Below are 14,290 nucleotides of genomic sequence, written 5' to 3'. Positions count from 1 at the left end.
TTTACTTGAGCGTTGGAGTCCCTTTGCAGGTATCCAACGCCGCTTCCCCGCAAGAAGACAACGTTTCACTCCCTTTGCTCCAAGGAAAGCCAGTTCGAATATCACGAGAATGAGCTATATCTCGGAGTCTATTTTCACACAGGAACATTTGGCGCCTACCGTGGGACCCAAATCTCTCTAACCCCAGTTTTCTTTATTTTGCATATCTCTTCATTTCCTTTTGCAGGACACGAGAGATGGCGGACAAGCATAGTCATGCTCCCTCCGACATCAATTAGGCGGAAATCTTGGCAATCAATGAGGCCCTCAGGGCCGATAATCAAAGAATGGCTGAGCTCTTGCGACAGATGGAGCACGACTGTACCAAAGAAGAACACAAAAATGTCGAGCACAAGGAAGACAACGACAAACATACTTCGGAAACTAGACAAACCACCCCCAAAACCACAAAGACAATTATCAAAAGAACCAACCCTTTCACAAAAGAAGTTATGAGCTTCAAAATGCCCGAGAATCTCACCCTGCCTTCAACCCTAAAACCCTACCAAGGAATAGGAGGCCCAAATATCCACATCACCAAATTTTATGCCATGATGTTCATGAATAAAGAGTTTGTCCCCATCCTATGCCGAACCTTCCCAACCTTTCTGGATGGAGCCGCCCTCATCTGGTTCTCTAACCTACCCGAAGGTTCCATCTCAAACTTTGATGAGCTAGCCAACCAGTTGGTCAATCACTTCGCTGCGTCTAAAATATATGTCCACAACTTTGATTATCTGAGTACCATCAAACAAGGGCCGAACGAGAGCCTAAAAGACTACATGACCAGGTTTGCGGAAGCAACCAACAAAATACCCAACCTAAACTCCGAAGTACATCTCCATGCCCTTAAAAGTGGCCTCCGGCCAGGAAAATTCCAAGAATCCATAGTAATAGCGAAACCTAAGACCCTGGCCGAGTTCCAAGAGAAAGCAACAACTCAAATTGAAGTTGAAGAATTTCGAGCACTACGAAGAGCAGAAAAACCTACTCCAAATAGGGAAGAAGAAAGGCAAAATAGGCACTTAACCGGCAGGACGAACCAGAAATCATTCAGACTAACTCCTAAGTTCGACAGCTACACTCCCTTCAACACGAAAAGGGAGGACATTGTAAAAGACATTCTGCATTCCAAACTCATCAAACCCCCGAACAGAGCCGGTACATATAAGGACCAGAGGCACGTGAACAGATCTAAGTATTGTGCTTTCCACCAAAAGTACGGCCACACTACAGACGACTGCGTAATAGCAAAGGACGTCCTCGAGAAGCTGGCCCGCCAGGGACTGTTAGACAAATACATTGACAGCCGAGGACGAAGGAGGAGTATCGAAGGCCTCGACCATCAACCCAAAGAAACTGACAACTCCCGAGACAAGGGAAAAAAGGTAGACAATGATAACAATCCACCCCGCAGAATAATAAACTGCATTTCTGGTGGTTTTGCAGGTGGAGGATGCATGAACTCGGCAAGAAAAAGGTCGTACCGAGCTATGATGACCATGACAGAGTCAACTTTATCCCAACCTGTCAACAAGGACAAATCGGAAATCTCATTTAGTCCCGAGGACTATAAGGCTGCTGATCGAAATCTAGATGACCCCGTAGTCATCACAGCACAGGTCGGAGAACCTCTGGTAAAAAAGATCCTGATGGACCCAGGGAGCAGTGCGGACGTGCTGTTCTACTCAACATTCCAAAAAATGAATCTGAGCGACAAAATCCTCCAACCATCATCCGGAGAACTGGTAGGTTTCTCAGGTGAGCGAGTGTCTATCCGAGGTTACATCTGGTTACAGACCACCTTTGGAGACTATCCCAACAACAGAACCTTAGAAATACCATATCTTGTAGTAGATTGCAAAAGTCCCTATAATATCATCCTAGGCAGACCATCATTAAATGCATTCAATGCTGTTGTTTCTACCGTACATTTGTGTGTCAAGTTCCTTTCGCAGGATAACAAATTGTCACTATCCATGGAGACCAAAAGGACGCCAGACAGTGCTATAACGCCAGCCTAAAGAGCGAACAACCAAAACAGCCTGATCAACAATACGTCCAGGCGGTGTATAACTCGGAACAACTATCCCCCTTGGTAGACCTAGATCCAAGGACCAACAATCAAGAACGACCAATGCCAATCGACGACCTCACTAAAGTTCAATTACCAAGCAACGAAGACAAGTATACATACCTCGGCAACGCACTAAGAAATGACGAGCAAACTCAAGTAGTCGAGCTATTGAGACAAAACATTGATTTGTTCGCATGGACACCAGCAGATATGTCAGGAATAGACCCCAACGTCATCTGCCACAAGCTAGCCATCAACCCGTCAATGAGACCTATAGCTCAGAAGAAAAGACACCTCAGCACTGACAAAAGGACGGCCTCCCTGGAGGAGACTCAAAAACTACTAAACGCTGGCTTTATCAAAGAGCTCAGATACTCCACCTAGTTAGCCAATGTGGTAATGGTAAAGAAGAACAATGGTAAGTGGAGGATGTGTGTGGACTATACAGACCTCAACAAGGCCTGTCCAAAGGACGCATACCCCTCCCATGCATTGACAAACTTGTTGATAACTCTTCTGGTTTTCAATGCCTAAGTTTTATGGATGCCTATTCCGGCTATAACCAAATCTTAATGCATGAGGCTGACCAAGATAAGACTGCTTTTATTACTGACATTGGTAATTTCTGTTATAAGGTTATGCCATTTGGACTTAAAAATGTAAGCGCTACCTATCAACGCCTCATGGACAAAATTTTCGCAAAGCAAATCGGAAGAAACATAGAAGTCTATGTCGATGACATGGTGGCAAAATCAACACACATGGCAAACCACGCCAAAGACCTAACAGAGATATTCCAACAACAACGAAGATACAATATGAAACTAAACCAAGAAAAATGTGCTTTCGGGGTACAAAGCAGAAAATTCCTCGGCTTTATGCTTACTTACCGAGGTATTGAAGCAAATCCAGAAAAGTGCCAAGCGATCCTAAACATGCGAAGCCCAAAGACAGTCAAAGAAGTCCAACAACTAACCGGCCGACTTGCAGCACTGGCCAGATTCCTCCCTCGTATAGCCCACCGATCACATCACTTTTTCAAGAACCTGAAGAAACAAGAAAAGTTCTACTGGTCCGAGGAATGCGAAGCAGCCTTCACAGAACTAAAGACCATACTTTCAGCCCCTCCAATCCTCCAAACACCAGAAATAGGTAAACCACTTTATTTATACCTATCTATCACTAACAATGCTATCAGTTCTGTATTAGTGACAGAAATAGGAAAGCAAGAGCATCCAGTATACTTCGTCAGCAAATCACTTCAAAACGCCGAGACTCGCTACCCAAAGTTGGAAAAACTAGCCTTAGGTCTAGTCACAACAACCAGGCGCCTATGACACTATTTCCAAAGCCACACCATCGTGGTCAGAACGGAACAACCACTAAGACAGATACTAACGAAACCCGAACTAGCAGGAAGATTAATCAAGTGGTCAATCGAACTATCAGAATACGACATCCAATACTAATCCAGAGGTGCCATCAAATCACAAAGCACTAGCCAACTTCGTTGCAGAACTTACTCTAGAAGACCAAGCTCCTAAAGACAACATATGGACGCTATATGTCGACGGAGCCTCAAATAGCAACGGCTCCAGAGCGGGAATACTCCTCGAGGGTGATCACGGAATACAATACAAACAATCACTACAATTCACTTTCCACGCAAGCAATAACCAGGCCGAGTATGAAGCTTTAATAGCAGAACTGCAACTAGCTCATACCATGGGCGTCACACAGATAAACGTCAAATGTGATTCTCTCCTAGTAGTACAACAAGTAACAGGTAACTTTCAGGTAAAAGACCCCCTATTAAAAAAGTACAACACAACAGTTAGTAATCTTATAAGTAATTTTTAGAAATTTAATATTTCCCATATACCTCGAGAGCAAAATAACAAAGCGGACCTCCTCTCAAAATTAGCAACAACAAGAAATCAAACCAAAACATCCATACTATCCCAATTAACACTAGACGAACCCAGTTTTATGCTAACAACAATTTTGAGTATCCTGCAGGAAGACAATTGGAGATCACCCCTCATAACTTACTTGAAAATAGGTATCATACCAAACAACATCCAAGATCCACGAAAATTCAAAAGAAGAGCAAGCTTCTACACCATAGTCGGAACCGAGTTGTACAAAAGAGGATTTACAAGACCTCTATTACGATGTCTAAGTACAACAGAAGCCAAATTGGCAATAGACGAAGTCCATGAAGGAGTCTGTGGCACACACATCGGCGGCCGAAGCTTAGCCGCCAAAATTCTTAGAGCTGGTTATTACTGGCCGAAGCTTAAACAGGATTGCATGAATAAGGTCAAACACTGCGATCAATGCCAACGTCATGCACCAATCATTCACAACCCAGCCGAGCAGTTACATACATCCGAGATATGTTGGTCGTTCAACAAATGGGGGTTAGATATCCTCGGACCATTTCCCCTACTCTAGGCCAGGTTAAATTTCTAATTGTCGCTATAGATTACTTTACCAAATGGATAGAGGCTATACCATTGGCAAAAATCACTTCTGAAAAAATGATTTCCTTTGTATGGAAAAACATCCTATGCCGCTTTGGTATTCCTCAATTCATTATTACTGATAATGGCAGACAATTTATAGATCAAAAGTTCACAAATTTTCTGCAAAATTTCAAAATAATCAAACAATTTTCTTCTGTTGAACATCCGCAAACTAACGGCCTAGCCAAAGTCGCCAATAAGATCATTTTGCAAGGCCTTAAAAAGAAACTAGAAGATTCAAAGGGAGAATGGACCGAGCTTATCCCTGAAGTAATATGGAGCTACAACACCACCGAGCAATCATCAACAAAGGAAACACCCTTCAGGCTAGTATACGGATGCGACGCCATGATACCATTTGAAGTATCCCTACGAAGTAACAAAACCACAAGTGCAAGCGAAAGCGACAACATAGAGAAAAGAAAAGCCGAGCTTGACCTCATAGAGGAAGATCGAGACAAATCAGCACTTCAGCAACTAGCAACAAAACGAGCTATAGCTCGGAAGTACAATAAGAAGATCAAACCGAGGATATTTTCGGAAGGTGACCTCATACTCAGAAAAATCGAAGACATACGAAAACCATAAGGACATGGCAAACTAAGTGCAAACTAGGAAGGACCATTCAAAGTATACAAAGTCGTTGGCAAGGGGGCTTACAAAATACAAAAGCTTGATGGAACTATCTTACCAAATACATGGAACATATCCTCCCTGAAAATGTATTTCAGTTAGTCTATAAGTCAGACACGGTGGTGCACTCTTTTTCCTACTACCAGATTTTTCCCTAAGGAGGGTTTTGCTGGAGAGGTTTTAATGAGGCACACCACCCCGCAATTTCTCAAACAAATATATATTACAAACTAAACATCTACCCCTATCATTCCCCTTTACTAAATATTGTATTCCAGCAAACAATATTGACTACCGACGCATTTGAGCGTGCCTATCGAAAAACAAAACGGCTATTGAATATGCCAATCAAACACTTCTCTAATACTATGACTCAGAGCAAACCCAACCAACCGCCCACAAAACAACATTAACAGCAGCATAACGTTCCTTGATAACAACTATAATCCAAACCAAATAACGCGATACATTCATAAACAATAACACAACACCCTAAGCAAACAATCCAAGGCAAGCCAATAGCAAAGGACACTACAAAAAAAGTTGGTTAAAACATCATTAATATTAAGGCGGTTTCCTTAAAACGCCACAATATTCATGAATTGAGGCGGTTTATATCACTGCCATAATGTATCTGTAAGTCAGGGACATTTTTGGCAGTACGAACCGCTGTTATCTACTATTTAATTAGAAGAAAGCCCAACCTAAACCTAATTGCGAGTAGAAGAGAGTAAAGCGTGAGGAACGAGCTTCTCCTCTAGTGGCTTCTTCTCCTCCATTGATGCGAGCTTCTCCTCTATTCTTGTGAGCTTCTCTGCCATTGATGCGAGCTTCTCCTCCATCGAGCTTCTGCGTTCTATGTTGTGCGAGCTTCTTACCCTAACTCGTCTTCTCCGTGTCCCTTCTCATTTCTAGGTTTTTATACGAAATTCTCATCCTCTTCTTCCTCATCTTCTTTTGATTTATGATTTGTTACTTCCTCTCTATTTATTACTATTCTTTCAATTCATTGTTTTATGCATGTAAGAGTTGCGTTGGTGTGGCAGAATTCGAAAATGACATCACTGCTGCTCTGCAAGCTTCTCCTCCATCAATGATTCTTCCCCTCCATCGATGTCATGTCCATCAATGCTTATCCTCTGATGGTACATTTACTTCCGTTGATGCGATTTGCGAGGTATTCTATTAGTTTCTGTTCTTCGAGCTTTTGTTCTCCTCATCAACCTTATTTTGTTTGATTCTAGGTTTTAATTATTCTATGCTAACTGCTACTTATTTTATTTAATTCCAGGTTTTGATTTTCTTCCTTGTTCAATTTATTTTTAGGTCAGAAATCAGGGATTGTTAGAAAAAATTGAGTAAGGTCTTCACTGAATTTTTTCATAATTATAGGATTGATTAGAATCATGTGATACTTGTTTTCTCCTGGTATTATGTGCACTGTGAACTGCATTGATATTCTTCTTCATGTTTTCTGTTTGCAGAAAAAGCTTTTAAGGAATTTACTAGTAAGCTTTTAAGTAGTTAGTATTCCATTGACATTTTCTATTAAATTGATCACCTTGTGTTACTTTTTACAGGAATCTTGATAACTCTAATCTATCTGGACATTTGGTATCTAAACTTGGGAAGCTTAAGCATTTTATAATATCTATATGCTATATATACTATGGTTAAAATTTTGGTATGGTGACGTGGGTTTTCTAATGTCAAATGTGCACATATAGCTCTAGTAGACTCTGTTTTCAATTTTTCATCTTAAGTGCTCTTAATGTACTTAATGAATTTTTGCAATTTTTCAACTTAAGTGCTCTTAATGCATTTTTCCCCCTCAAGTAGACTCTGTTCACGTCTTTCTCTTTACTTTAGGTGTGAGGTTTGTAATGCTCTTCCTTGTTAATAATAATCTCTTTTGTTTCCAGTTGTAGCACAAATAGTAAGCCCTTTTCTTTCTATTTGTCACTTTGTTGGTGTGCATTAATCTCTACTCTTTCTTATGTTGTAGATATTTAGAGCACTTGCTTATCTTCACAACAGCATTGAAGTATGTCACAGGGACATAAAACCTCAAAATTACTGGTATATTTTTATAGAAACTTGTTTATTTAATTTCTCATCATAAGATTAATATAATCTATTATATCTAATGCATCAAAAACCCCTCCACCACTTCATGTTGAAAATGGCTTTCCTTGGTCTTTGATATACCTCAGTCATATGTGAAACAAGATTAAACATAAAGCAATTGCATAAAATTAGCAAAATAGAAACTCAAATAGCTAGACCAATATATTTATCTATTTTATTTGGTCACATTGAATCTGTATTTAACAAAGTTTGGTGGTGTATTAATCATACAATATCTCTAACCTTGCTTTAATATCAAGAGATGTTTACTTTATACAAATTTTTTTCAAAATTTTCAATAAATTTTAATTTTATTTTGGTTCATTTTAAGTGCTGGGTGAGGATATGATCTATGGCATTTCCATAATTTGGATTCTATATTTTGGTTGGATAATATGCTAAGTTATTGGCTTTCTGCAGTTTTCCTTATTAAGGGGACTCTGGAAAATAAACTAAACCGAATGCAACACACTAGAGTATATGTTAATATAGTATGGTTGATGTGGTTTATGCAGTAACCTAAGAATATGGTGTTCATTATGAGTGGCCACTACAAAAAAATGTTGGTAAAAATGGCACTAATTTTATGGCGGGTTTAAAGAATTGCCATTATCTTTGTTAATTTCGGCGGCGCTTGTAAACCCCGGTTAAATTAGTAAATAATTAGTCAATAAATTATTTTTTAATAAGGAGGATTAGAAATGTGAATATTATATTAAATTAGAATAGAGCTCGTCGAAACGAGAATTTTGACACCAATTTCAAAAAAATCGATCAAAAATTAGACCGAACGGGCCGAGCCGGTTGAACCGGGCCCAAACCGGGCCCGTGGGCCCAACCGGCCCAGCATTTAATGAATCCAAGTCTCTCTTCTCCCCCATTCAGCAGAGGCAGCGTGAAACACATTTAGGGGAAGAGAGAAACGAAGAACGTTTCCAACCCTCACGGTAAATTTAATTTGCCGTAACTCCTCCGTCCGAGCTCTGATCGCCGCACCGTTTGTGGCCACGCGTCCACCGCGTCGAGCTCTACATTTCTACCGGAACAATTTCATAGGTAAATCATTATTTTATTCTCCAATTTTTGGGAAATTAAGTGGAGGTATTAAATTTCTTTACTCTTTGATGTTTTAGGATCCAATTAGCTTGAGGAAAACGTTCACTCTTGCTTATGTGAAGCTTGGGTAAGGTGAGAAAATCATAATTCCATTTTAATTTCATTTAATTTGAGCTTTGAGTATTAAATTGGGTATATATGTGTTATAAATGTGTATTAGGTTGTAAATAAATAATTGGAGCTTGAAATTGTGAATACTGGAGCTTGGAGGAAGCGGATTAGTTGAGGTTTTGAGGGCTGTGTTCTTTTAGGAAAATTGTCTTGGAATAATTCTTGGGAATCGGCTAAGGTATGGTTTAGGTTTCTTGCATTTAATATATAATGTTCTGTGAAAACTTAGGCTAGATGACCATAGGATAAGTTAGAATGCAGGTGTATATTTAATGTTTAGTAATGGGTTGATGAATATGCTTGGTTTGGTTTGGTGATTTGTTTGTAAGATGATATTGGTTGCTAGTTGGATCTTTGAAAGGATATGTGATTGAATTGTTAATTAAATGGCTATATTTTAGTTTGGTTGAATGATGATTGATGAAAAGATATGGAGCTTGTTGAGGATTATTGTTAGCAATTTGGATTGGTGGTAATAGGTTTGAAAATAATTGGAATGGAAATTTTGAATGAAAAATGAGGTATTTTGTGTTAAAATCCTAGGATTTGTGAACTATGATTTTTAGTTGAATTTTGGTTGTTGGGTTTGAATATTGTATGAGTATAATTATTGATCTGAGGTAGATTTATTGTGGTGATTGTTATGATGATGAGGAAGGGTATGTTGAATTGAAAAGAATATAGGTTTGGACCGAAAAGGGTGGCAAAGTCCGAGTTTTAGAAGAGATGCTGCCAAAATTTTATAAAAATTAGAGATTTTGTTTAGATGATTATTTAAAAAGATTTAGATTCAAAGGTTATATGGTTTGATTTTGAGTTATTAAGAAAATGAGCATGTTTTAAGTTTGATTCATTTAGAAAAGAATGAATTATGTTTTGAATTGAAACTATTGATGGACGGAATGGGAGGTGTGATAATGAAAGATAAGGATTGAATATGATTGATGTATGATGATGAATGAGATGCGATTGAGAATGATGTGGATGTTGATGAATTATAATCGAATTATTTATATGGCTTGAATAATTTAATGATCTGAGATACGAGGTTCCCTGGATTAAGTGCCGTGGCTTGCCACCACGTGTACCAGGTTGAAAACTCGATACTCTGTTGACCCTACGACGTAAGTGTGACCGGGCACTATATAAATTCCCGGGAATGTTACCCCCATTGAGTAATATTGATTATTTGAGATAAAGCTATGCATAGACTCTTGGGGATGCACGTCGGGGGACAGTCTAAGGACAATTCAGACTTGTCGGGTTGGCTGGATAATCGACAGATGAGCTTCATCAGCCATAGGACAGGCATGCATCATCTACATATTACTTGAATTACTTGCTTGTGCTTTAATTGGGTGTGCCTATATGTACTTGCCATGTTAAATATGTATTTGTTACCTGCAGTATTTGTAACCTTCTTGTGCTTGCCTTTATCTGTCTATTTGTCTGTGAAAATGCATGATGGAGTTGGAGATATGGAGGAATGGCAGTATGGGACCTAGATTTAAGATTAAGTTAAGTTAGGTTTAAATATTCTTAGAAACCACCTTTTATGGCTTCTGTTTAATACTTTAAACTCTATAATCTGAGTGTCGGCGTTCTAGGATTGCCTCTGGCATTCCCAGGACCTTATATATTATGTGTGTGGCACCTTTACCATACTGAGAACCTCCGGTTCTCATTCCATACTATGTCGTTGTTTTTCAGATGCAGGTTGAGAGGCATCTCGTTAGGCGTCTGGACTCTTGAAGCGGAGTGGTTACTGGGTTATTTTGTTATGCTATGATGTATATATATGTACTTAGCTTTCTCTCCACATAACTTATTCTTTTTGATCCTCCTAGAGGTGTATGGAGAGGTAGGATTTATTTTATGTACATTTAGGTTTTGGATATGTATATATATGTATATATGTGTGTATATTCTCCGACCAGTCTTGACTTCGCAGGCTGAGTCAGGAGCTCGTTATTGTATCTTTGACTCTCTGTTCCTGTTTTGGGTTACTTTACACTTGACAGCGGTAGCTTTCTTAGCATGCAAGTTAACTCGTTTTTCGAGCGTTGCGCTTTTATTTCACGATTTCTATTTCCTCTATTCTTCAAGGCTCCTAGCATATTATAATTCTTCTGCTATTATATATATACATTTTATTTTAGAGGTCGTAATACCACATCACCTCTGTTTTACGACTTAAGCGTAAAGCTTTGTGTGGTAGGGTGTTACAGCGCTAACTTATTTGTGTTCTATGATTTGATTTTCAATCTGGCTCATCTCCTCGCCTCGGCAAGCAATGCCGTTGTTGCTCCCTTCAGCAAGCTTCTACAATTTGGTTTCGCCATCTCTGTCACTTCTAATAGGTAATCTACTTAATCTTCTTCTTTGATTTTTTCCTTCCTCTTCGTACTTTTAGATATAGTTCATGCCCTAGCTAGTAGGAAGAAGCAAAGAATGCTGGTTCTTTTTTTTTTGTTATTGTGTATTTTAACTTTCATTTATCACTTATGTAAATAAATTGCTTGTTTTATATCATTTATTTGCTTCCCTTTCTGCACAGGTTACCTTGGAAGAGACCATCAATAAATTACAAAGTGAAAATGAATGGGAGAAGCAAAACCAGATCATTGAATTTGAATTTACGGTTTAATGACTGTATGGATAGCTCTCTTCTCTTATTTGAATATTATTATTATTCTTATATATGTGTTTGGCTATTGACTGGCATGATTAACCTGATCCCCTGCAGGCTAGTTTGGAAATGAGAATTTCACAATTACAGAGTGAGAATAGTTCCTTACTTGAAAAAGAGGTGAAAGACTTAGTATTGTGTTCTTTTAAGAGTTTGGAGCGTTGAGTCTGTAAAGATAAAATTTTTCATATTTAATTTTGTATCACATCCAGGCTGAATTGGTGGAAAAGGCCACTCAGGTAGCCTTGGAAGAGACTATCAATAAATTAAAATGTGACAATGAATTGCACACACGAAAACAGGTGAATCAATTTGAGTGAACAATTTTGACTAATATTTGGAATATTGTTCTTATATGTGTTGGGCTGCTGATTGCTGGCCTGGCATGCCTAACTGGATCACCTGCAGGTTGGTTTAGAAATGAGAATTGCACAGTTAGAGAGTGAGAAGAGTTCCTTGCTTCAAAAAGAGGTGAATGGCTTGAAAATTATTTTTCATTCTAACACTTGGGAGCATCGAGTTTTAAGAACTAGTTGTTAAAATAATTCATTTCCTATATTGTTTTCACTTTTCAGGTTGGATTGGTGGAAGAAACCAAGTGGTTGCTGAGTGAAAAAGAAATTTTGAGCCTTAAAGTGGTACAAATTGCATTGAAATTAACATTGCTAATGACTTGAGCTTTCTTATGTTAAATTAGTTTTTAAATTATCTTAGCATCATCAGTAGGTTGCTGATCTTTATATGCTAATGAATGACATCTATTAGCATTAATTCTGTGTCGGGCAATAAAATTAGTTACTGTTAAGGCACTTTATCATGTTAAATGTATAGGGTTATGTTATATCCTTGTATAGTTTCGTCAGATCTCATTAAGAGGTGCATTGGCCATTTATGTCGTACAGGATTGGAAATTTGAGAAAAAATCATCTGATATTTATACACCAGACAATATTAGTGACAATGCGGGAAGCAGTGGAGGCAATGTTCCAACATCTGAAAGGGACATCGATGAAGAAGCACCACTAATTACATCATCGTCAAGGTTATCTCATATTGGACGCACGCAGCTAACAACCATCCAACAGGAAAATGAAAAAAAAAACAAAGAGAAAAAGAAGAAATCAAATATAAAATTCATTTTAGAGTACCCATTTGGAGAAAGAAGCTAGAAAGAGGAAGCTGAGTCAATTGCACTCTATTCCTCTCATTCTTTTAGACGATAGGTTCTTATAAGGCGATCATAATATGCTTTGTTCTTTGTAATTATTTTGTTGAGTAGAATGCATCATTTCTAGCCTGTGCATTATCTTTGACCAGAGGTGGAGGACATAACTGGCCCTTATAGAAAGTCCCCTATTTTGGAAGCTCAGTTATTTCATTATTCTTCCGGTTTTTTAATGCAACATTCCAAAGTTTAGTTTTATGTTCTGCAGTAGTCAATGCATTTATGATTTCTTGTAATGACTGAGACATTCAATCTTATGGGTTATGATTTCTTGTTAAACTTATTAATCTGTTTAATACTTTATTTATAAATTATGTAATATTTTATTTATAGGTTATGATTTCTTGTTATTGTGAAATTTTAAACAAAAAATTATTTGTTTAACACGGTAAAAATGACGGTTAAAACTACCTTTTTAAATAATAAAAAATGTCACTTTTATCTGGTAAAAATGGCGGTTTGTAGCTGCCATTTTAAATAACATAAAACGTCATTTTAAAACGGTAAAAACGGCGGTTTAAAATGTCATTATAACCAACCAAAAATGCCGTTTTAACCAGGTAAAAATGACGGTTTTAAATGCCATTTTAACCAACCAAAAATGCCACTCTGCTAGGGTAAAAATGGCAGTTCATAAACGCCGTTTTAACCAACCAAAAGTGCCATTTTACCCTGGAAAACCGCCATTTTAACCTATCCAAAAAACCGCTGTTTTATTTGGAAATAATGGCAGTTTAAACCGCCATTTTAACCTATCCAAAAACCACTGTTTTAACCCAGAAAATTGTGGCGGTTTTCTGAAAACCGCCGTAATAACCAGAATGGCACCCAGAATTACGTCGCTTTCTAAAATCGTCGTTTCTGGTAATAATGGCGGTTCAAACCGCCATCAATACCCAAAAAAACCGCTGTTTTAACCAGATTTTTTGTAGTGGGACAAATCCTAGCACGAGGAAACACTATAATTAATTGTTCAAAAGTAGCCACATATGCACTGCATAAGCACAATAAAACACAAATCATCCAGAAAACACCAACAAACAAAATACTAGTATATTACAAAGCTAAGCACCAGGATTCTCGCCCTCACCCTTAGCATCATCATCATCTTCAACCAGCTCGCCTCCGACAATAACCTTACAAGGATCCATCCTCGACAAATCAGCATCAGGCACCAGAAACTTCGCCTGCTCAACAGCTCTTTCAAACCCGGCCACAAACATTTCCAAACCATGATTTTCCTTATCGTCCTCAGCCTGTTTCTTTTCAACTCCAAGCACAATTAACCTAGCTTCAAGAGAAGCTTTCTCCTCAAGGGACTTCTTCAAGGACGTCTCAGCAGCACTGAGCTTCTCCCCTAACTGATTCACCAAATCCAAAGCATCACGAAGCTTACCACTTTTTTCCACATTCTCCCGAATAAGCTGGTCCATTGCAGCTTTGTCAAAAACAACCCTAGAACGTTTCAACTCCTCAGTCCGACCAACACACATCAAGCGGGCACCAATAACCTAAACACAGAAAACACGTCAAAAACGACACACAAACAAATCAAACGAATCACTACATAACATACCTGCAAATACTGGGCCACCCCCAACGTCGCCCACTTCATGAATGAGCTTAACATCAGAAGGGCTCTGAATATGCTCATCAGCCATCATAGTAAAAGGGAAATGCTCGCTCCACAAAGACGTCAAATCATCATCCCCTCTATAACTATGCAATACTTTCTGGTTCTCAAT

The 14,290-nt window shown here is 38.5% G+C and overlaps 2 protein-coding genes across 2 annotated transcripts; both read left to right on the top strand.

Moving 5' to 3' along the window:
* Positions 1-326: 326 nt before the first annotated feature.
* On the top strand, positions 327-3,453 carry LOC148575311 (uncharacterized). Its single transcript, XM_088506168.1, has 2 exons — positions 327-1,967; positions 2,752-3,453. The coding sequence occupies exons 1-2, from the start codon at positions 327-329 to the stop codon at positions 3,451-3,453; spliced, it is 2,343 nt and encodes a 780-aa protein (XP_088362294.1).
* Positions 3,454-11,377: 7,924 nt separating this feature from the next.
* On the top strand, positions 11,378-12,489 carry LOC107625919 (uncharacterized). The gene is made up of 5 exons (XM_021116291.2): positions 11,378-11,440; positions 11,533-11,622; positions 11,729-11,791; positions 11,896-11,958; positions 12,223-12,489. The coding sequence occupies exons 1-5, from the start codon at positions 11,390-11,392 to the stop codon at positions 12,487-12,489; spliced, it is 534 nt and encodes a 177-aa protein (XP_020971950.2). The 5' UTR covers positions 11,378-11,389.
* Positions 12,490-14,290: the final 1,801 nt, after the last annotated feature.

The sequence above is a fragment of the Arachis ipaensis genome, chromosome B2 (genome assembly GCF_059453495.1).
Source record: "Arachis ipaensis isolate K30076 ecotype BB chromosome B2, ASM5945349v1, whole genome shotgun sequence".
NCBI lineage: Eukaryota > Viridiplantae > Streptophyta > Magnoliopsida > Fabales > Fabaceae > Arachis > Arachis ipaensis.
Note: the sequence above shows the minus strand (reverse complement) of the source record. Positions and strands in the feature narration are given on the sequence as shown.

Coding starts and splice junctions, on each gene's coding strand:
- LOC148575311 (XM_088506168.1), top strand. CDS start 327: ATGGCTGAGCTCTTGCGACAGATGGAGCACGACTGTACCAAAGAAGAA. Junction 1,968..2,751: donor TCAATGCTGTTGTTTCTACC/GTACATTTGTGT, acceptor TTCTGTTATAAG/GTTATGCCATTTGGACTTAA.
- LOC107625919 (XM_021116291.2), top strand. CDS start 11,390: ATGAGAATTTCACAATTACAGAGTGAGAATAGTTCCTTACTTGAAAAA. Junction 11,623..11,728: donor AATTGCACACACGAAAACAG/GTGAATCAATTT, acceptor GATCACCTGCAG/GTTGGTTTAGAAATGAGAAT. Junction 11,792..11,895: donor GTTCCTTGCTTCAAAAAGAG/GTGAATGGCTTG, acceptor TTCACTTTTCAG/GTTGGATTGGTGGAAGAAAC.